This window comes from Neoarius graeffei, chromosome 2 (genome assembly GCF_027579695.1).
Source record: "Neoarius graeffei isolate fNeoGra1 chromosome 2, fNeoGra1.pri, whole genome shotgun sequence".
In the NCBI taxonomy this organism is placed as follows: domain Eukaryota; kingdom Metazoa; phylum Chordata; class Actinopteri; order Siluriformes; family Ariidae; genus Neoarius; species Neoarius graeffei.
In genome coordinates this window covers 52,380,459-52,404,147 of record NC_083570.1, presented here as the reverse complement: position 1 = coordinate 52,404,147, position 23,689 = coordinate 52,380,459, and the positions used below count along the sequence as shown (strand labels likewise).

The following is a 23,689-nucleotide window of genomic DNA, read 5'->3' as shown; positions in this document are numbered from 1 at the left end:
AGAAAATTGCTTTTGTAACCCATTTAACAGCATGCCATGTTTTTTTTTTTTTTTTTTAAACATGGCGGTCAGGAGTTGATAAGATTTCGAAAGGATTATATGTTTTTTTTTTTTAAATATATATATAATACTGTTTTTACGCTTGAAATGCTGTAGGAAGGCGGAAATGATAGCAAGCTAAACTGGCATGTTATTGTTGTGTTGAAGAGAGAGAGAGGTCATTTAAGCTGTCATGCTGTTCCTAACGCGGAAGACACAGCTGCATTTCTGTTTTTAATGACGGTACGTGCGTCAGTTTCTCATCTGGATAATAATAATAATAAATATTGCATATAAACGTTCAAAATGACAACAAAAAGTGGAAGATGAAATGAAAAGGGTTATACCACTTTTTTTTCCTGTCCAGCCTGATCATGGAGGTCACACATTCTATCCCATGCTTCATGACCTGTTCACAGTGTCATAATTGGAGATTTTAAATGAATTTAAGTCCTCTAACTTTTAAAAATATATTTACCACGTGGTGTATATTTTAATCATGTATGCCATTTACCATTCATGTGCTTTAAAACATGATGTTTTTGTATTTTTATTTGTAAAATAGATAACATGGAGAAGGTACAGAGGAATAACAGGGTCCGCAAGCTAAAAATCACATTTAACACTTATTATCTTCAATATCAAAAGGCTTGACTAAATAAACTTGGTTGTTTATTGTAGCCCTGTGATCGCTCTATTTACCATGCAAAAAAAAAATATTTGGTGATAACGTTATTTTTGGTGAATGCATGTCATATTTAGCAAAATTACTCGTGTCATTTAGAAAAAGTGCTTTTTGACCCCAGGTAGCTCCAAAAGGGATGCACTTACATCATTCTTTATACCATAAAACACATATTTGGTTCCATATCATTGGAAACATAGTTAAGTTTTAATGTTGAATGCCAGTAAGTTTTCAGACTATTTTCATCAAATTAGTATGTAATTGCGTCAAAAAAAGTCCTCTCCGAGACAGCTCATTTTTCAATATAAAATAACATATATCTAAAATGATTATTTTCATCCTAAAATGTGGTCAAGATATTGGGACATAAATCTTAGAGACAACTAACACAAAGCTTACAGCCTTATATTTAAAAGCACTATGGAAGTAGCGGATTCTGAATTGTCAAAAAAAAAAAAGTCCTCTCCGAGAATCACTTCATTTGTTTCTCCCATCTTACAGCAGATTACACAAAACTACCATACAAAAAATTACCTGAAATCTGTTCTTTAACTTGTCCTTCACTTAAAAACTGGTACAAGAACCAGTTTGAATCAATTTGAATTTTGGACCCCTGTGACACAAACTTTATACCCTGATTGTAAAACAACCCAGCTAGCAACCTGTGAACAACAGTCCGGGTTTATGCCAAGGAAGAGCACGTCAGATGTAATTTTTGCTCTGAGTGTTAATGGAGAAGGCCAGAGAAAGCTAGATTGTGTGTTTGTAGACCTGGAGAAGGCATACGATAGAGTGCCGAGAGATGAGTTATGATATTGTATGAGAAAGAGTGGAGTGAATGAGAAGTATATCAGAGCGGTGCAAGACATGTATGAGAACAGTGAAACAGCACTGAGGTGTGCAGTTGGAACGACTGAATGGTTCAAGGTGAAGGTGGGACTCCATCAAGGATCTGCTTTGAGTCCTTTCTTGTTTGCCATAGTGATGGATAGCTTGACGGACGAAGTGAGGCGAGAGTCACCTTGGAACGTGATGTTTGCGAATGATATTGTGATATGTGGTGAAAGTAGGTTGAGCTGGGTTTGGAGAGATGGAGGTATGCATTGGAATGAAGGTGAGCAGTAGCAAAACAGAATACATGTGCATCAGTGAGAATGGGGATGAGAGTGTAGTGAAGATGCAAGGAGCAGACAAAGTTGGTGAATTCAAGTACCTGGGGTCAACTGTGCAGGAAAATGGGGGCTGCGATAGTGAGGTGAGAAAGAGAGTGCAGGCAGGGTGGAGCAGTTGGAGAAGGATTTCGGGAGTCATTTGTGATAGGAAAGTCCCAGCAAAAGTGAAAGGTAAGATGTATAAGACAGTAGTGAGACCAGCTGTGATGTATGGATTGGAGACCGTACCCTTAACGAAGAGACAGGAGGCAAAGTTGGAGGTGGCGGAGTTGAGGATGTTAAGGTTTGCGATGGGAGTGATGAGGTTGGACAGGATAAGGAACGAGCACATCAGAGGGACAGCACATGTGGAGAGCTTGGGAATGAAGCTAAGAGAGATGAGACTGAGGCCAAGTTTACATTAGACCGTATCTGTCTTGTTTTCTTCACGGATGCACTGTCCGTTTACATTAAAATGCCTGGAAACGCCGGGAAACGGGAATCCGCCAGGGTCCACGTATTCAATCTAGATCGTGTCTGGTCCGGTGCTGTGTAAACATTGAGAATACGCGGATACGCTGTGCTGAGCTCTAGCTGGCATCGTCATTGGACGTCACTGTGACATCCACCTTCCTGATTCGCTGGCGTTGGTCATGTGACGCGACTGCTGAAAAACGGCGCGGACTTCCGCCTTGTATCACCTTTCATTAAAGAGTATAAAAGTATGAAAATACTGCAAATACTGATGCAAATACTGCCCATTGTGTAGTTATGATTGTCTTTAGGCTTGCCATCCTTCCACTTGCAAGTGGTAAGTGACGCGCATGCCCGACATGCACTGAGATCACACACACAGCGGCTCAGTCCCGAATCACTGCTCGTGCGCTATACTCGCGCGCTGTGTGAGCTGCGCAGGGCCGGAGTGCGCACCCTCCAGAGGGCACTCGCTGTTCAGGGCGGAGTGATTTGGAGCGCAGGATGCCTGCGGAGCCGAGCATATCCGTGTATTGGTGTTGCTGTGTGCACGCAAATCATGTATTGGAGTTGCTGTGTGCACACTAATCATTTTAAAAACGTTAATCTGATGATCCGCTGATACGGTCTAATGTAAACCCCACCTGAGATGGTATGGGCACATCCTGAGAAGAGATTTAGAGCATGTGGGAAGGAGAATGTTGAGGATGGAGCTGCCAGGCACACGAAAACGAGGAAGGCCAAAGAGGAGATACATGGATGTGGTGAGAGAGGACATGAAAGTGGCAGGTGTGGTAGAGAAGGGTGCGGAAGACAGGGAGCAATGGAGACGAAATATCTGCTGTGGCGACCCCTAATCGGGAGCAGCCAGAAGAAGAAGATAACATGGAGACCTGACCATCACAACCATGTGTACTTGTTGAACATCCCATGCCAGATGCAGTCCCTCTTTGCTGTTATAATAATCTCCACTGTTCTGGGAAAGCTTTCCACTAGATTTTGTCGGGAGTTTGTGTTCATTCAGCTACAAGAGCTTTAGTGAGGTTGGGTGCTGATCTGGGGTGCAGTCAGTGTTAACTTCCAGTTCATCCCAAAGATGTTCAGTGGGGTCAGGGGATCTGTGTAGGACACTCCAACTTTGGCACACCATGTCTTCACGGAGCTCGCTTTTTGCACAGGGGCATTGTCATGTTGGAACATGTTTGGGCCTCTTGGTTCCAGTGAAGGGAAATTGCAGTAATGTTACAGCATACAAAGACATGCTATACAATTGTGTGCTTCTAACTCTGTGGCAATAGTTTGGGCCCACATACTTTTGGACATATAGTGTACCTAAAGGTAGTTGGTAGCATTGCCCTTTGAACACACCAATTGTCTGTGAAATGCACCCAATACTCATCATATCTCTCTGGTGGGCAAACGTCATTTCAAGACCTTTGATCTGTAGACACTGAGAGCATATGAACTTGGGCACTTTTGTTGATCTAAACACATCTGTTGACTTGTTTTTAATGAGTCCTCTGTGGTTGCCAAGATGAACTAAATGGATTGTGTCCGAGTGCTTCCTGATGATGTGCTTTACTCTGACCTGTTCTTCTTGGCTCTGTAGGTTGATGGGCAGGTGCTGCGCAGGGCCTGTCGGATGAAGGTTGCCATCGCCTGGAACTATGCAGCAGAAGCGGAACATCCGGATCATAGAATGGGAAGACCTGGACAAGAGGAAGTTCTACTCCCTCGGCGTGTTCATGACTTTAACCACACGCGCCACCGTCTACCCTTTCACCCTGATCCGAACCCGGCTGCAGGTCCAAAAGGGGAAGTCGCTTTACAACGGCACTTTTGACGCCTTCTGTAAGATCCTTAAGACAGAAGGCGTGCGAGGACTGTACCGGGGCTTCATGGTCAACACCTTCATGCTGATCTCAGGTCAAGCCTACATCACTACCTATGAGTTGGTTAGGAAGTACGTCTCTCAGTATTCCTCCAATAACACCGTCAAGTCTCTGGTGGCCGGCGGCTCTGCTTCTCTGGTGGCACAGAGCATCACTGTGCCCATCGACGTGGTCTCCCAGCATCTCATGATGCAAGGCCAGGGGGAACACCTCACACGCTTTAAGCTCAAGCCCAAGATGGCCGTCACCGCATCGAAGCACAGAGTGATTTTTGGCCAGACCCGAGACATTACATTGCAGATTTTTGCTGCGGACGGTTTTCGGGGTTTTTACCGTGGCTATGTGGCGTCTCTTCTCACTTACATCCCTAACAGCGCAGTGTGGTGGCCTTTTTATCACTTTTACTCAGGTGCTCTTTTTTTTTTCTTATTATCCTCATGGGCTGCTATTATTACAAATACCCAACCCTACTTCTGTGTATTACATCCCTTATCCATCATAACACAACATATTGATGTACAGTCCTCTAGTAGTGGGATGATATTTTTGTTTGTTTTAAACTCAGAAGCAGAGTGAGGTATCTCAAGTGCACATGTTGAAACATGGTGTGCTGAGCTACAGAATCCTCTGCTTGTTTTGGTTCTGAGGTCTAATCCAGTTAATGATGCCATTCATTTACCCAGCATGATTCACGCATGAAAACACCAAAAATAATAGAAGGACCTTCTCAGAGTTTAGCTTTATAATGGATTTGTTTTGGTCTCCTGGTTCTCCACAGGGAGTGGCCTTGTTCTGGTGTGTTTAGTGTAATTATTCCTGTGTATTTGGGGTTTTAACTGCTGAAGAGAACCCGAAGCTGAACAACAACCAAAAACGTAAACCTGTGTTGAAGATTATAGGCTGTTTTAGGTCACATAGGCTCATCATATGACACATCATTCATTTCTTTATCTCCACGTAATGGCTTTATCCTAGTCAGGGTGGCTCTGGAGTAGAGGTGTCATAAGACTTTTATTAATCTCGCATGAGAATTTTATTAATGCTCCCAGCTCCCAAAAGAATTCTACTGTAAGTAGTCATTTAAGCCATAGCAGCACTGACCAGGATAAAGAACCGACTGCAGATGAACGCATGAATCCGAGCCAGTATGCTCCCATAATGTTGTACTCTTGTGTTAATGAGCATCATGTGACTGCCCGTGAAAAAGCTCCCGTGACTTTTTTTTTTTTTTAAAGATTTTTTGGGGGGCTTTTTTCACCTTTATTTGGATAGGACAGTGTAAAGACAGGAAATGAGCAGGAGAGAGAGACGGGGAGGGATCTGGAAATGACCTCGGGTCGGAATCGAACGCAGGTCCCCGGATTTATGGTATGGCGCCTTATCCACTTGAGCCACGACGCTCCCAAGCTCCCGTGACTTTTTGTTATATTCCATGGGATCCTGAACTCTGAGCCAGAGCCTATCAGGAATTCTGGGAGCAAGGCGGAAATACTTTTAACTACAACCCCGATTCCAAAAAAGTTGGGACAAAGTGCAAATTGTAAATAAAAACGGAATGCAATGATGTGGAAGTTTCAGAATTCCATATTTTATTCAGAATAGAACATAGATGACATATCAAATGTTTAAACTGAGAAAATGTATCATTTAAAGAGAAAAATTAGGTGATTTTAAATTTCATGACAACACACCTCAAAAAAGTTGGGACAAGGCCATGTTTCCCACTGTGAGACATCCCCTTTTCTCTTTACAACAGTCTGTAAACGTCTGGGGACTGACGAGACAAGTTGCTCAAGTTTAGGGATAGGAATGTTAACCCATTCTTGTCTAATGTAGGATTCTAGTTGCTCAACTGTCTTAGGTCTTTTTTGTCGTATCTTCTGTTTTATGATGCGCCAAATGTTTTCTATGGGTGAAAGATCTGGACTGCAGGCTGGCCAGTTCAGTACCCGGACCCTTCTTCTACGCAGCCATGATGCTGTAATTGATGCAGTATGTGGTTTGGCATTGTCATGTTGGAAAATGCAAGGTCTTCCCTGAAAGAGACGTCATCTGGATGGGAGCACATGTTGCTCTAGAACCTGGATATACCTTTCAGCATTGATGGTGTCTTTCCAGATGTGTAAGCTGTCCATGCCACACGCACTAATGCAACCCCATACCATCAGAGATGCAGGCTTCTGAACTGAGCGCTGATAACAACTTGGGTCGTCCTTCTCCTCTTTAGTCCGAATGACACGGCGTCCCTGATTTCCATAAAGAACTTCAAATTTTGATTCGTCTGACCACAGAACAGTTTTCCACTTTGCCACAGTCCATTTTAAATGAGCCTTGGCCCAGAGAAGATGTCTGCGCTTCTGGATCATGTTTAGATACGGCTTCTTCTTTGAACTATAGAGTTTTAGCTGGCAACGGCGGATGGCACGGTGAATTGTGTTCACAGATAATGTTCTCTGGAAATATTCCTGAGCCCATTTTGTGATTTCCAATACAGAAGCATGCCTGTATGCGATGCAGTGCCGTCTAAGGGCCCGAAGATCACGGGCACCCAGTATGGTTTTCCGGCCTTGACCCTTACGCACAGAGATTCTTCCGGATTTTCTGAATCTTTTGATGATATTATGCACTGTAGATGATGATATGTTCAAACTCTTTGCAATTTTACACTGTCGAACTCCTTTCTGATATTGCTCCACTATTTGTCGGGGCAGAATTAGGGGGATTGGTGATCCTCTTCCCATCTTTACTTCTGAGAGCCGCTGCCACTCCAAGATGCTCTTTTTATACCCAGTCATGTTAATGACCTATTGCCAATTGACCTAATGAGTTGCAATTTGGTCCTCCAGCTGTTCCTTTTTTGTACCTTTAACTTTTCCAGCCTCTTATTGCCCCTGTCCCAACTTTTTTGAGATGTGTTGCTGTCATGAAATTTCAAATGAGCCAATATTTGGCATGAAATTTCAAAATGTCTCACTTTCGACATTTGATATGTTGTCCATGTTCTATTGTGAATACAATATCAGTTTTTGAGATTTGTAAATTATTGCATTCCGTTTTTATTTACAATTTGAACTTTGTCCCAACTTTTTTGGAATCGGGGTTGTATATCCAACTAGCGTCGTCTTCATAACCCCAGTGTACATCAGTAGTTTTATTGTTTTGATAGTACAGCGCTTGGAGTTCCTCTTTTCTCAGGAACACTTTTTTTCAGGTGGCTTTTCTACTAATTCAGGTTACCACAAGGTGAATAAAGGAGGACAGACATGAAGGAAACTAGCCAATAAGTAGAATGATATTTACATTTATGTCAGGTATTTGTTTAACATTTAAAATGATTTCATCTCAATGCCATGTACGCTTCTAGTTTGCGTGATCTTATCAGTTATGTTTCAACATGTCGCTGCTTCTGTGTTCCTTTGAAAAACCAGTGTATGGCACATAGAAGACCCCTTTTTGAGTTTCTAAAAGACTTGTAGACTAATGCAGTGTGTGTTGTGTGCTGAAACAGAGCAACTGTCCCGACTGGCCCCATCCAACTGCCCTCACCTCCTGCTGCAGGCTGTGGCCGGACCTATGGCTGCTGCCACCGCCTCCACCCTCACCAACCCCATGGACGTAGTGAGAGCCAGAGTGCAGGTAAACACACCACTTGACTGAACAAACCTTCATCAGAGAGATGCACAAGCAGCCATTTTATAACCTAGAGATAAAGCAGACCGAGAGTTTATTGAAGTTGCTTTTATATTAGGTGTATTGCCAGCACACTTTTTTTTTAAAAACCTGAAATCATATGGAAAGTTACTGGTTTTAAAACAGAGTAATTCCAAAAAAAAGTCAACTTTTCAGAAAGGTGCCAAGTGATGGCTCGCAGCCAGTTAATCTGGTCCAAGGTTGAGGGTCAAGTGAGGAAAAACAAATACAGAGAGCAAAGTGTAGGTACATAAATGACTCCTGTAAATGAACAATTTTTATAAGGACCAAAATTCCTTATTCCTTGAGACTCGGGCATCTTTAGGGTTGTTTACAGTCATTTAGAAGTGATGTATCCACTAGATCTCAGCCTCGGTAAGTCATATGGCATGTAAGTTACGTCATAATCTCAGACTCTCTTGCGTGATTGGTACTCGGAGCACAATATTTGAACCTCGGAGAGAGTAAGATGCCAGCCTTCAGAGACATTTTATTTTAAAAGAAAAAACAATCTGTATACAGGTACAAATATGAACAAATTGTTGCGTGTTCACGTCTTGTATGGATATTATCTGTTGGTATAAAGGAGTTTATTATTATTATTATTATTATTATTATTATTATTATTTTAATTCCCCACTGGCCGAAAGGCCCAAGGGGGATTGTCGTGGCGAAGTCCGTCCGTCCCGGAAAGGGTTCTCACCTTCTGAAATCAACTCCTGTCACAATTTTTGGAGGAATTTCACGAAATTTGGCAAAAGGCTTTGTTATAGGACAGTAATATGTATATCACAGTTTCGTTTGCAGTATATTGTAGCGGGGGATATTGTGCTCTCAGAGCACTCTTGTGGGTTTTGTTTGGCTTTAACTAAAAATAAAACCATGACTGTTTTTTGTTGTATTCACCGGTGCACAATGTGATGTCCCACTTTATCTGAGACAGCATGCAGTCAAGTCATCACCAGAGTGATTCCTCATCACCACAGATGCACCAGTCTTTATTTAATCTTTATTACAGTACTTCTGATACTTAATCTAGCTAGCAAGCTGGGCTAGTTATGGTTGCAGCCAAAAGTTGTAGGTGTTTACCTCCACCTTAACTAAAGATGTTCGGCTTTTCACACATTTCATGTTCTGTACATCTTCTGTGTTAAGTCAGTTAGGGTGTCTATTCACATCTGAGGTCATTTTAAAACCGTCAGAGAGAGATTTAGTTTGGCTTTGGTATTTAATTCACTATATCAGAATTCAAGTGGGTCAGAAGTTTACACACATCAAGTTGATTGTCTTTTTAAACCTTCTCAAAGATTCCAGAAATTAATGTATTGACGCTTAGAAGTTTTTGCTTGGCCAATTGTCATAATTCGGGGTTCACTGGGGGTGCACTTGTGGCTGTATTTAAGGGTCTACGTTTAGATCCAGTGCCTTTTTGTCCTCGATGCCATGGGAAAATCCAAGCACCAACAAGTTTCAGTTCTTACAGTTTCTGGGGTCACACAGTAGAATAGATTGGATAGAATAGATTTTGTCCTGTAGTGCCCTCTTTTTTTCTTGATGAATCATTTTTGTTTCCAGTTTACCGCTTTCCTCCTTCCCAATCAATAATCTGACCCAGCTTTCTACTGTTGCTAGTAAGTGCCTTACATTTAAAATGAACCTTTTTGTCTCGATTTGAATCCAAGACCTTCAGCAACAGAGCAGCAGCCCAGCACTGCTTTAATAATAATAATAATAATAATAATAATAAATTTTATTTATAAGCGCCTTTCAAGGTACCCAAGGACACTGAACAGTAAAAAACAAACAATAAAAAGCAAAACAATAAAATAACAATAATAAAATAATAAGAAATCAATAATAATAATAACGTTATTAAAAATCAAAGAGAAAAAGCCAAGCTAAAGAGATGTGTTTTTAGCTGTTTTTTGAAAGTGGACAGTGTTGAGCATTGGCGCAACGCTAGTGGCAGGGCATTCCACAGCTTAGGGCCATTAACACTGAAAGCCCTATCACCCATAGAGCAGAGCCGAGAGTAAGGGACTGCTAATAGGTGGACATCTGTGGAGCGAAGATTTAAAGGTAAATGATATGGAGTTAGGAGATTTGATAAATAGGGAGGGGCCAGGTTATGTAGGGATTTGTAAACAAGTAAGATAATTTTGTACTGAATGCAGTATTTAACTGGGAGCCAGTGCAGGTTGTATAGAATAGGAGTGATATGATCCCAGGGCCTGGTGTGAGGGAGTACCCTAGCGGCTGAGTTTTGGACATCGAGCAGGGCATTGCAGTAGTCCAGTCTTGAGGTGACAAAAGCATGTATAAGCATTTCAGCTGCAGATGAAGTCAAGGAGGGACGGAGTTTGGAGAGACTTTTCAGGTGAAAAAAAGCTGTTTTAGTGATACTTTTAATGTGTGAATCAAAAGAGAGAGTAGAGTCCAGAATAACACCCAAATTTCTTACTTCAACAGTAGTGGAGGTGAAATAACCAGGAATAGATAGCTGTAAAAGATTCAGTTTTTTCAAGATAGAAGGGGTGGAAATGAGGATGGCTTCTGTTTTGTCCTGATTTAATTTAAGAAAGTTCTGCACCATCCAGTTGTTAACTGCATTTAGACAGTTGACGAGACTGGATGGAGGGAGTGGGTGAGAGGGTTTGGTTTGAATATAAATTTGGGTGTCATCTGCATAACAGTGAAAGTTAAGCCCATAATGCTGTATTATGTGGCCAAGAGGAAGGATGTATATTACAAATAATAAGGGTCCCAAGACAGAGCCCTGAGGGACACCATGATGGAGGGGTGATTTTGTGGATCTAAAATCTCCAATTGACACAAACTGTTCTCTCATGGTAAGATAAGATTTGAACCAGGCTAAAGAAGAACCAGTGATGCCAAGCAGAGTTTCTAAATGGCTCAATAAAAGATTGTGACATACAGTGTCAAAAGTTGCTGTAAGGTCGAGGAGAACAAGTATACTGACATGGCCAGTGTCGGCAGCTAACAGCAAATCATTGACAACCTTGACCAGGGCAGTCTCGGTGCTGTGCATGGCCCTAAACCCAGACTGAAACTTCTCCCAAAGATTATATTTAGTTAAATGCTCTTGGAGCTGATTGGCAACAGTACGCTCTAGGACTTTTGCAATGAAGGGAAGATTGGAAATGGGGCGATAATTTTTAAAATCATCAATAGCTGCTCCAGGTTTTTTCAAGACAGGAGTGATAGCTGCTGTTTTGAGAGCCTGAGGGACTAATCCAGTTTAAAGGGATGAATTTATTATCTTAACCAGCAGGGGACAGAGAACTGGCAGGCAAATCTTGACCAAAGAGGTGGGCATAGGGTTGAGGAGACAGGTGGTAGGCCTGGATTTAGATACTAAGCCGAAGACATACTGCTCATCAACTAATGAGAAAGCAGAGAAAGATCCAACTGGTGGTGGACAGGAAAAGGGGACATTAGAGGGAGTGATGGAAGTGGATTTGATCTGCTTGTGTATAGAGTTTATTTTATTTTGGAAAAATTCAAGAAATTTACAACAAAGATCAGTGGAAGGAGTAAGAGGAAAGTTTTTAGCAGGCAAAAGAAGTTTGTTTACAGTAGAAAAAAGCGCTCTAGGGTTTCCTTGGCCTCTGGAAATGATGGTGGTGTAATAGCTGGTCTTGGCATCAATTAGAGACTCTTTGTAGGCAGAGACATGGTTACTGTATGCTAGTGCATGAACTGTCAGGCCAGTTTTACGACTAAGCAGGGGCGTGTTTAGCCTATTTTTGGGGGTGCTCAAGCACCCCCAAAAACGAGCTCAGCACCCCCTAGCTCAGCACCCTCAAAAACACTGCTTTTGGACGTAATTTTCAGAAATAAGTGCCCTTGCGCACTGCGCAATGAATGTGTGCGCGGGCGTGTGTGTTCTTGAATTCACCTGTTACGTGATAGTTCTATGACCAGTAAAATCCCTCTCCTCCTCGCGTCCCCTCTGATTGGGTTGCCTGTCCGCGCGAGTGCTTGCTACGACATGGTGTTTTTTTTAACTGGATTCCACGCCGATGAGGAACTCGAAGTAGCACCTGAGTATTACTGGCATAGCGAGATGTGAAGGTACGGACTGGAGTTACAATTGTTAAACACAACACAATAATATGCATAATGCAGTATTGATGTTCCCTGGTCTATGAACAGAATGATAAAAATGACATTTATCATCAATCATCAAAAGTATCTCGATATGATATCGAGATACTTTTGTGCAGAGCTGTACAAGTGCTACGGTGCTAGACCACCGTGTGTTAGTCAATTTTATTTAATGTAACATAGCGTTTACGTTTGCTTATCATTCACAAATCCAAACCCTGGTCATTGTCTGGGGGGACAGTGAGTGTGGTTTGGATATAGCCTACATTTTCAAAAGAACACTACCAAAATATAACAAATATAACAAAAAATATAAACTAATGTAAACTAATGTAAAATCATAATAATACACACTATTATTACACAATACACAATAACACATTAATTAACAATTACCACTGTTCTAAATGAATAGCTCCAACATTACAAATGCAGTAGTAGGTCTTGTTTAGTTAAAAATATAACGTAAATATCTGTGTCAGTGGTTGTAAATGTGTAGATATCATAGTTTATTGGGTCAGCTTCTGTTAAAACATTGCATAAGTCTAGTCTTGTCTAGTCTAGTCTTCTTGTCTAGTTAAGTCTAGTCTAAATGCGGAATAAACGTGGAAACACTGTCGTTCAAGCCAGGTGCCTCTGTGAGCTCTGGGGGCTAAGCACCCCCAAAGATCAGATGCTAGAATCGCCCCTGCGACTAATGCCCAATCCCAATTCTAATTTCTACCCCTACCCCTCCGCCTTCCCCTCCGCCTTCCCCTTGGCCCTTCCCCTTGAAACTGAGCTACAAGGGATAGGGCTTGAAATTCAACCCTTACGTATTGGGATAGCCCTTCAACGATCGCATACGTCATCGCGTACCTCCGTCAGCGTTTACGTTAGCAAAACGCGACCAAATGCGTCATTGGCTGCGACCAGCCGCTACAGTCAGAGCCAGAGCCAGAACCAGAACTCTCTGCTGGCAGGGTGTGATGTTAACTAACACCACTGAATGGGATATCTTTGGTGCTTCGTGCACCACATCCGACAGAATGAGGTGTCAGAACACTCATGTAAACAATAAAAGCGAGAATAACAGAACAAAACGTACGCAGTCAAGCAACCGAAAACAATACTCACTCCCAAAGCTTTTTAGCAGCAGCTTGGATTTCAGAAATCGCTGCTCATTCTCAGCTCGAAAGCGAATCAAGCGGCGTGTTTCCTCTGGATAACAACTTAAAACACGTAAATAATGGAGAAAATACATTTATGACAATCTTTCGCCGCGGGAACCGCCATCTTTCTGAAATCCGCATGAAATCTCGCTGAAATCCGCATGGCATTGTGGGAAATCACTCAAACCCCTTCGTTCGGAGTCTGCTCCAGGAAAATCTCCGTTTTGAGGGGTACAGAAGCCCTCCCCCTTCCCCTACCCCTCCGTGTTAACTGGGATTGGGATACCCCTACCCCTTCACGTGAACGCGCAAAATGGAGGGGAAGGGCCAAAGGGTTGGTCCAAGGGGTGAAATGGGATTCGGACTAATGCCCAATCCCAATTCTAATTTCTACCCCTACCCCTCCGCCTTCCCCTCCGCCTTCCCCTTGGCCCTTCCCCTTGAAACTGAGCTACAAGGGATAGGGCTTGAAATTCAACCCTTACGTATTGGGATAGCCCTTCAACGATCGCATACGTCATCGCGTACCTCCGTCAGCGTTTACGTTAGCAAAACGCGACCAAATGCGTCATTGGCTGCGACCAGCCGCTACAGTCAGAGCCAGAGCCAGAACCAGAACTCTCTGCTGGCAGGGTGTGATGTTAACTAACACCACTGAATGGGATATCTTTGGCGCTTCGTGCACCACATCCGACAGAATGAGGTGTCAGAACACTCATGTAAACAATAAAAGCGAGAATAACAGAACAAAACGTACGCAGTCAAGCAACCGAAAACAATACTCACTCCCAAAGCTTTTTAGCAGCAGCTTGGATTTCAGAAATCGCTGCTCATTCTCAGCTCGAAAGCGAATCAAGCGGCGTGTTTCCTCTGGATAACAACTTAAAACACGTAAATAATGGAGAAAATACATTTATGACAATCTTTCGCCGCGGGAACCGCCATCTTTCTGAAATCCGCATGAAATCTCGCTGAAATCCGCATGGCATTGTGGGAAATCACTCAAACCCCTTCGTTCGGAGTCTGCTCCAGGAAAATCTCCGTTTGGAGGGGTACAGAAGCCCTACCCCTTCCCCTACCCCTCCGCGTTAACTGGGATTGGGATACCCCTACCCCTTCACGTGAACGCGCAAAATGGAGGGGAAGGGCCAAGGGGTTGGTCCAAGGGGTGAAATGGGATTCGGACTAAGTCTCTCCAGCTGCCGACCAGCAGCCTTCATTTTTCGAAGCTCAGGTGTAAACCACGGAGCAGAGTGAGAGAAAGAGACAGTACGCGTCTTCAGGGGGCAGCGCTCGAAACTAACGGTGTCCCGGGGACCATAAAAAATGTCATCGGGACACAAAATTATCATATCTGGGACAATCCCGGGACAATGGAAAAAAACAGATCTAGAGACGACAATTCCCCCGGGGGAAATCGTGAGAGTGATGCAGTGCGCGTAGCAGTCACAGTTGCCGGAGCTGAGCTGGACTGTATTTTTTAGTGGTGTGTCGTTTACGAACGAACCGTTCTTTTTGAACGAGTCTTCGAAGTGAACGACTAGAACTAGTTCGCGCTGCCTCTCGTTCTCGGTCGTTGGCGAACCAGCAGTCTCTGCTCGCTGGCAGCAGGGCGCTCGCTGAATCTCGGTCGTTGGCGAATCAGCAGGATCTGTTCAGTAGCAGAAGGGCGTCCAACTTGCATTTTGATCTGTGCAGAGCAGCGCCACTTTACTTCTTTAAGGGCATCTGAGCCCTATTATCAGAGCGTTGACACGTGCCAGGTCTTTAGTTTACAATTTAGAGCTCTCACTCAGCAATACATTTCAGTTCACAGCGAACGAGCTCAGCAGTTCGCGAACGAACGAGCAGCCAGCCTGCCTGCTGCCATACTGGGCTGGGCGCATAGCAACGGTTTCCATGACTGTGATAAACAATGAAGAACGTGGCTCTGGAGATCGCGGCATACTGTGTTCGTTTTTTTTTTATGTTAATGCAATTTGTAATAAAGTGGTTTGCTCTCTGCTCAGCGCGCGGGTGGGGGAGGGGCACACAAAAAGGGCAGCTTTCCGTCAGAGCGCTCCCTCCAAACAACGGGGGTTTACACGAAAACGGAAGGAGATATTCACAAAATTATTTCACATTGAGTGCCACAAGGGTCTCTTGAACACACTGATGTACTTTTTTGTCTGTAGTGTAAAAATTGAGGTCACTAGAGCGAGTTAAAAACGAGTGACTTTTCTGATTTAACAGTCAAAGCGCAGCCACGTTTATAATGGCAGTCTATGGGGCTGCGCGCCTGTCCTCTCCTCACTTTCAGGCTTCTCATTCAAAAACAGTAAATCCTATCGCTCAGGTAGACACATTGTGTGAATCAGGACAAGTGTGGCTACTACTTTTGAGAAAATTATGTGTGTAGAGTGAAAATTGGGGCTGAAAACACAGTTTAAATGAGAAAGTTTGAGCTATTTTTCCAAGCTCTCTACACTCTAACTTAACGAGCTCCACTGGTGTGTAACGCAATAGACACCCATTATAAAGCCGGAATTTCTCCAGGAACCCACATGGTGTTTGAGCTGGGACTGATCCAAAAGTATAGAACCTAGCAAAAAGTTGAATGCCAGATCCACAGAGGAGAAGTTTCTCTACGTTTTAAAGTTTGAATCATGTCTCTAGGTGAAAGCATGCCAGAGCAGCGGATGTTTGAAAATGTGTGTAGTTTTTCAAATAATTCCATAGAAATGAATGGGAAATTTATCTAGGTCAAAGAAAATGAAATTAAGCACTGTAAATAATGTAAATGATTTCTATGACTAAAGGTTACAATAAAAAATCTTGCATTACATTGCTTTGTTTGCACTTATGACACTTTTATCCAAAGTGACTTTACGGTTTTTTACAGTGTTACAGTCCCTGTAGCAATGTTGGGGTAGGTGCCTTGCTCAAGGGCATTTCATCCATTGATGGTATGGCTGATGGCTTTCAAAACATCTCTGAATGGGGCAACAGGTATATTACATAAAAATGGATAACGGTAATGGTGAAAATGATAAGTTGGCCTTATATATGCCAACAGATATTCAAGGTATAAGTAGATGAAATGAACATAAAAGGGGTCTTATTTTCAACTAAAGTGTACTGCAGATGTAGTGAGTTGAAACATTTTCTGAATGAGCCAGTTGGCCCCTTTAAATAAACGGGTATCTATTCATACAGTGAGATCGCCAAAGTTTAATAAACTGAAAATGCAATAACTGTAATTTTGAAGTAGATGATGTATAGGACATGTGTCACTTGTGTTTTGTGACTTATTGTAAAAATGATATAAAGGGTTCAAAATCGCATAGTTACAAATATAATAGTAGCTTCATATGATAATATTAACCACTGGTTATTTCAGAGAGGAAAAAAATGGGGACACTATTGCTTCCATTCGGGACAATACAACACAGAATTCGGGACCACTGGGGGACACAAAGAAAAAAAGTTAATTTCGAGCCCTGTCAGGGGGGCAAGGTGATTGAGAGAGTCAGCAAGGTGAGAGTTATAGAGCATGACTAACTCCTCAGGGGATGAGTTTAATGATTTGATGATCAGAATAGGATGTAGTGTGTCAAATAAATCAGCTGTAACTATGTTTTTTGTGTTCCTGTATGTGATGGTGCGAAATTCACGCCTACGATGGAGAGGCTCAGGGACAGCAGTGTTAAAAAAAAAATAGCCATGTGATCAGAAACACAGAAATCTCTGGAATATAAATTTGATGGTGTGATGCCAGAGGTACAAACAAGATCTAAGATATGACCCTTTGAGTAGGTGGGAAAATCTACATGTTGGGTGAAATCAAAACAATCAAGGACAGCCACAAAGTTTTTAGCAAAATCACAGTTATCTGAGTCAACATGAATGTTCAAATCACCAAGCACCAGTATAGATGGACACCGAGCACTGACAGATGAAAGCAGCTCAGACAATTCATTAATAAAAACAGAGGAAACTCTGGGAGGCCGGTAAATGAGCAAAAGCAGTAAAGGTAGACCACCAGTAAATTTCAGAGCAAGACATTCAAATGATGAAAAATCCTGCAAGGGCATAGATACAATCCTATAACTGGAGCGATAGATCACAGCAAGACCGCCCCCCCGCCCAGTTAAACGTGGCTTCTCCATATACTCATATCCTACAGGAGTAGCTTCATTTAAGGCCAGAAAATCATTTGGTTTTTGCCAAGTTTCAGTTAAACATAATATATCTATGCCAACATCAGTGATCAAGTCATTAATGTAGGGTGCTTTTTTATTAAGAGATCGCACATTTAATAAAGCAAACTGCACATTTCTTGAGGAAGGGCAATTCTGCGAAGCTTTAACGAAATTTATGGGACACAAGTTCGTAAAATCAACAGAGTGCCTCTCAACGACAGTCCGCTTGATGTTACGATTCCAGCTCCAAAACGAATCAACGTTGTTTAGATGTTGTTGGCGAGCAAACAAGGTTCTTTACACCCTGAGAGTCTCAGTAATCAGTTATTATGTCAGTCCACTGGATTTACGTTTTATTTTCATAGAGGTTCATTAACCCAGATTTTTGTCGCTTTGAATCACTTGGCATCTTTAACTTGTTCATTGGTTATTATATTTTTATTTTCTGTTGTATTCCTACTTTTGCTTGTTACAATGTCTGTCAGTGTGAGCATGCAAAATCACATTCCTCTTAGAGCGGAAAGAAAGTCTTCACACCCCTGACACCAAGGCAAGTCCAATCTTTTTCCACCTTTTATGCAATAAAGGTCAAGTGAAAAACAAATACAGATGTTTCCAGAAAAAAAATCAATAAAAGAAAAAAAAATAATAAATGCACACACCCCTTAACTAATACTTTGTTTGTACTATAGCACTCAGTCTCTTTGGTAGTCTACCAACTGAGCATATTTTGATTTGGCAATTTCAACTGTTCACTTCCTTGCAAAAACACCCCAGATATATATCACATTATGAGGGGATCTCCTGTGCACAGCACTGTTCATCATTCCACAGGTTTTTGGTAGGGTTTAGAACTGGGCTCTGACTGGGCCATCCCAAAACTTTGACTATCTTCTGTTATCATGCTAGAAGGCGAGACTATTTTTTTTCCTTCATCTTTAGCCGTCTAACGAAGGCCTACAGGTTTTGTGCCAAATAGATTGGTGTTTGGAGCAATTCATGATTCCCTCTATCTTGATTACAGCCCCAGTCCCAGCTAAAAAGAAGCAGGCCCATAGCATGATACTGCCACCATCATGCTTCACTGTGGGTATGGTGTTCACTGGATGATTAACCAAGAGTGCTTTTGCCCCAAATATCTCTTTTAGAGTTCTGGCTAGGGCGGCACGGTGGTGTAGTGGTTAGTGCTGTCGCCTCACAGCAAGAAGGTCCGGGTTCGAGCCCCGTGGCCGGCGAGGGCCTTTCTGTGTGAAGTTTGCATGTTCTCCCCGTGTCCGCGTGGGTTTCCTCCGGGTGCTCCGGTTTCCCCCACAGTCCAAAGACATGCAGGTTAGGTTAACTGGTGACTCTAAATTGAGCGTAGGTGTGAATGTGAGTGTGAATGGTTGTCTGTGTCTATGTGTCAGCCCTGTGATGACCTGGCGACTTGTCCAGGGTGTACCCCGCCTTTCACCCGTAGTCAGCTGGGATAGGCTCCAGCTTGCCTGCGACCCTGTAGAACAGGATAAAGCGGCTAGAGATAATGAGATGAGATGAGATGTTCTGAACACATTTTGCCACATGGTTTGGGATGAAGGACAGCACAGTGGTTAACACTGTTGCCTCATAGCAAGAAGGTTCAGGGTTCGAACCTTGCGAGTGACTGAGGCCTTTCTGTATGGAGTTTGCATGTTCTCCCTGTGCCTGCATGGATTTCCTCCCACAGCCCAAAGACATGCGGCTCAGGTTAACTGGTAATTCTAAGTTGCCCATAGGTGTGAATGTGAACATGAATGAACACAGTTTGTCACCTGGGTGACCTGCCCAAGGTGTACCCCGCCTCTCACCCGAAGTTAGCTGTGACTCTGAGGGATAAGTGCAATAGATAATGGATGGTTTGGGGTGATTTATGTAGGCTTGGGTGGAGTTCCATCTAGCTACCTTACCCTATAGCCCAGACATCTGAAGAACACAAGAGATCATTAAAGGTTCTGGGAGTAACTCCGCCCAGAGGAGCAACTCCTTTAATGTTGTAGGTCTCTTGGCAGCCTCCCTGATGTGTTTTTATTTCCTTGTCCTTTCATCAGTTTTAGAGGGCCGTCCTGTTCTTTGTAAATTCTTTTGTACCCCCGTCCTGGTCGATACATTTCCACAACGGTATCCTGCACATGCTTTATAAGGTCTTTGAGGACTGTGGCTTCAGAAGTCAGATGCAACCAAGATGTCAAGAAAATCCTACAGAAACAACTGATCTTTATTTGGTTTTGATCAGAATTACAGAGGTGCTTGAAAGTTTGTGAACCCTTTAGAATTTTCTGTATTTCTACATAAATATGACCTAAAACATCCTCAGATTTTCACACAAGTCTTAAAAGTAGATAAAGAGAACCCAGTTAAACAAATGAGACAAAAATATTATACTTGGTCATTTATTTATTGAGGAAAATGATCCAATATTACATATCTGTGAGTGGCAAAAGTATGTGAACCTCTAGGATTAGCAGCTAATTTGAAGGTGAAATTAGAGTCAGGTGTTTTCAATCAATGGGATGACAATCAGGTGTGAGTGGGCACCCTGTTTTATTTAAAGAACAGGGATCTATCAAAGTCTGATCTTCACAACACATGTTTGTGGAAGTGTATCATGGCATGAACAAAGAAGATTTCTGAGGACCTCAGAAAAAGCGTTATTGATGCTGATCGGGCTGGAAAAGGTTACAAAACCATCTCTAAAGAGTTTGGACTCCACCAATCCACACTCAGACAGACTGTGTACAGATGGAGGAAATTCAAGACCATTGTTACCCTCCCCAGGAGTGGTCGACCAACAAAGATCACTCCAAGAGCAAGGTGTGTAATAGTTGGCGAGGTCACAAAGGACCTCAGGGTAACTTCTAAGCAACTGAAGGCCTCTCTCACATTGACCTAATGTTCATGAGTCCACCATCAGGAGAACACTGAACAACAATGGTGTGCATGGCAGGGTTGCAAGGAGAAAGCCACTGCTCTCCAAAAAGAACATTCCTGCTCGTCTACAGTTTGCTAAAGATCACGTGGACAAGCCAGAAGGTTATTTGAATAATGTTTTGTGGACGGATGAGACCAAAATAGAACTTTTTGGTTTAAATGAGAAGCGTTATGTTTGGAGAGAGGAAAACTGCATTCCAGTATAAGAACCTTATCCCATCTGTGAAACAGATAAAATCATGTGGTGGTAATATCATGGTTTGGGCCCGTTTTGCCGTATCTGGGCCAGGACGGCTTGCCATCATTGATGGAACAATGAATTCTGAATCATCCCAGCGAATTCTAAAGGAAAATGTCAGAACATCTGTTCATGAACTGAATCTCAAGAGAAGGTGGGTCATGCAGCAAGACAACGACCCTAAGCACACAAGTTGTTCTACCAAAGAATGGTTAAAGAAGAATAAAGTTAATGTTTTGGAATGGCCAAGTCAAAGTCCTGACCTTAATCCAATCAAAATGTTGTGGAAGGACCTGAAGTGAGCAGTTCATGTGAAGAAACCCACCAACATCCCAGAGTTGAAGCTGTTCTGTACAGAGGAAAGGGCTAAAATTCCTCCAAGCCGGTGTGCAGGACTGATCAACAGTTACCGGAAACGTTTAGTTGCAGTTATTGCTTTTTTTTTTTTTTTTAATTTAGATTTTTATGTATTTTTATATTTATTTTTAATACCAAGGATGGCGCCTAGCATGGGACTTGTTTCCCGTTTGCGCCAGTCCATTTGGGTTAAACTTTTTTTTTTTTGTATTTAATGTAATTTGTGTATTTAAGTTGCCTAATAAAGTTGTTAAAGTAAAAGTACAAGGGGGTCACACCAGATACTAAAAGCAAAGGTTCACATACTTTTGCCACTCACAGATATGTAATATTGGATCATTTTCCTCAATAAATAAATGACCAAGTATAATATTTTTGTCTCATTTGTTTAACTGGGTTCTCTTTATCTACTTTTAGGACTTGGGTGAAAATCTGATGATGTTTTGGTCATATTTATGCAGAAATATAGAAAATTTTAGAGAGTTCACAAACTTTCAAGCACCACTGTACATAACTGGTACTTTTGAACATGGCTTTGAATGTGATTGGTTAATTCTCAGTATAGTCATATGCCCCATTCTAAATGTGTGTGCGCGTACGCACTTATACAACCAGGTTATTGTACTTTTTTTTTTCTTCTCTTCCCCATTTTTCCTTCTAAAACCTTTTGTTATTCACTTGAATTTTGTTGGTTGCTGTATCACATGAAAAGTGGAAAAACATCTGACATGATTTATCCTGGTTTTTGTTTTTACATCATAAAAAGAATCAGCACTTCTAACAGGGGTGTGAATACTTTTTATATCCATGACACATTGTTGGCTTCTTAAAAAAAAACAACCCTTTCCCCTCCACAAGGTGGAAGGCCGTTCATCAGTGATTGAAACATTTAAGCAGCTCATGGCTGAGGAGGGCATGTGGGGCCTGACCAAGGGACTCTCCGCTCGCATTATCTCCTCCTTGCCAACCTCCATCCTCATCGTCATCGGCTATGAAACGCTGAAGAGGCTCAGCCTGCGGCCTGAACTCGTCCACACCAGGCACTGGTGAAAAGCAGGGTGTGGTCCAGGATACATGAACGCAAGGCTGATTCCCCCCTCCCTTTTTAATGTTGCATTTTGATATTTTAACAGTTGATCGATCAGGCTTTGAGAGATATACATGTACAGCATAAGTGGGATTTTGGGACGGGGACCAGACAGTACAGTATGTACGGTTACTTTGCAGAATTTTACAGGTTCAAGAAAGTATTAGATGAGCTATGATGTTTCATTGCCAAGAAACTAACGCAAATCAAATCACAGCACACATGCAGAAGTAGCGTTCTGTGTATATATACAGGCTGATTTAAGCCGAATCTTTTTGTAAAGCTGACAAACCGAACAGCTTTATAAAGTCTGAGGTAAAATTTCCAGCCTTTACTAGAGACACGTTTGTCGAACGAAACGTAAAGTTAGAATGAACGCAACCGATGACTGCTTATCAGATCTGACGCGTATTTCAAAATGCAAACACAGTAGTCCATGGGGTCACGCTGATTAGGACACATCCCTCAGAGATGAGCGTTCATGATGTTGCTTGTTAAAAACACAAAGTCTGACCTCTGAATCCAATGAACTGCTTTCCTTTTCAATAAAGGTTAGAGAAGGTCTACACACTTTTTTACAGTATTTACATTTTGTGCAGATGGTTTCATAGTGTGCTTTTGTAATACATAATTCCCAGTGACGTGCAATCCCTGAGATGTATGTGAGTTTTTAAATCACACTCGCCATAATCTGAATCAGATGGCTGGCATTGTGCTCGAATCGTAACCAGCTATGAAGATCACAGTGAGTGAATGTATATTCATGAATAAGTGGTGAAATGATTACTGTGGTCTCCTTCACTCCTTTTTGTGTCCTTTGACTTAATATTTTAGGTATAAAAGATGTTGTGGGTGTGGCCAGTTTTAGATTTGTATAAACATGACCTATCCATCTGTACAAGAGAGAAATTGATTCCTTGTATAATGCTTGTGTATGTGTGAGATTAAACAATGGTTTATTCAGAAATAAAAAAACTTGTGATGAAAGGTCACAGTGCGTCTGGTGTGACTTGATGTCCCGAATTTGTTAAAAGGAGTTCATTAGAATGGTCAGGGATGAGAGTTTTCCGCTTTTCGGCGGATTTCCGCTTTTTCTGAGCGAAAATCGATATTATGCCAAATCCGTTGAGATGTTTTTTTCATTGAGGGGGGTTGGGGTATGTTCCTTCGTGATACTCAAGCGTACGACGATGTTACATGTTTACATTTTCGCCATCTTTAGTCTCGCGGTAGAATACGTGTTATCTACAATGTAATTGGCCAAAACATCGCTGGCGAGAGCATGATAGCCAATCATAACAGTTCTTACAAAAGTACCCGCATCGTTCTATTTTATCGAAACTTGCACATGTTCATCGTCGCTGCGCTTCAAAAATACGTTTCTCTTTCGTATCGGCTTTTTTACTCAAAACGCCGAATACAATTGACAAGCGAGACGAAGCGAAGGTACGTGAAATCGATGCTGGTATAAAAAACAGAGAGGACTGACAAGCTTTTGTCTTCGGCCAAAAGGCTGAAGAAGTCGTCGAAATGATTAAATGAAAATGAGAAGTGACTGTGAACTATAAATAATTGTATAAAGTGTACATAGGCATTATCCCATAAACTTAGCATTCGTTTGATTTAATACATTGAACATGTATATGATGGTCAGTAAATCTGAATTAATG

At 42.1% G+C, this 23,689-nt stretch overlaps 1 protein-coding gene across 1 annotated transcript; it reads left to right on the top strand.

The window, feature by feature from the left end:
* Positions 1–48: 48 nt before the first annotated feature.
* On the top strand, positions 49–23,011 carry slc25a44a (solute carrier family 25 member 44a). Its single transcript, XM_060908207.1, has 4 exons — positions 49–282; positions 3,959–4,650; positions 7,750–7,877; positions 21,791–23,011. The coding sequence occupies exons 2-4, from the start codon at positions 4,017–4,019 to the stop codon at positions 21,980–21,982; spliced, it is 954 nt and encodes a 317-aa protein (XP_060764190.1). The 5' UTR covers positions 49–282; positions 3,959–4,016; the 3' UTR covers positions 21,983–23,011.
* The last annotated feature ends 678 nt before the right edge of the window (positions 23,012–23,689 follow it).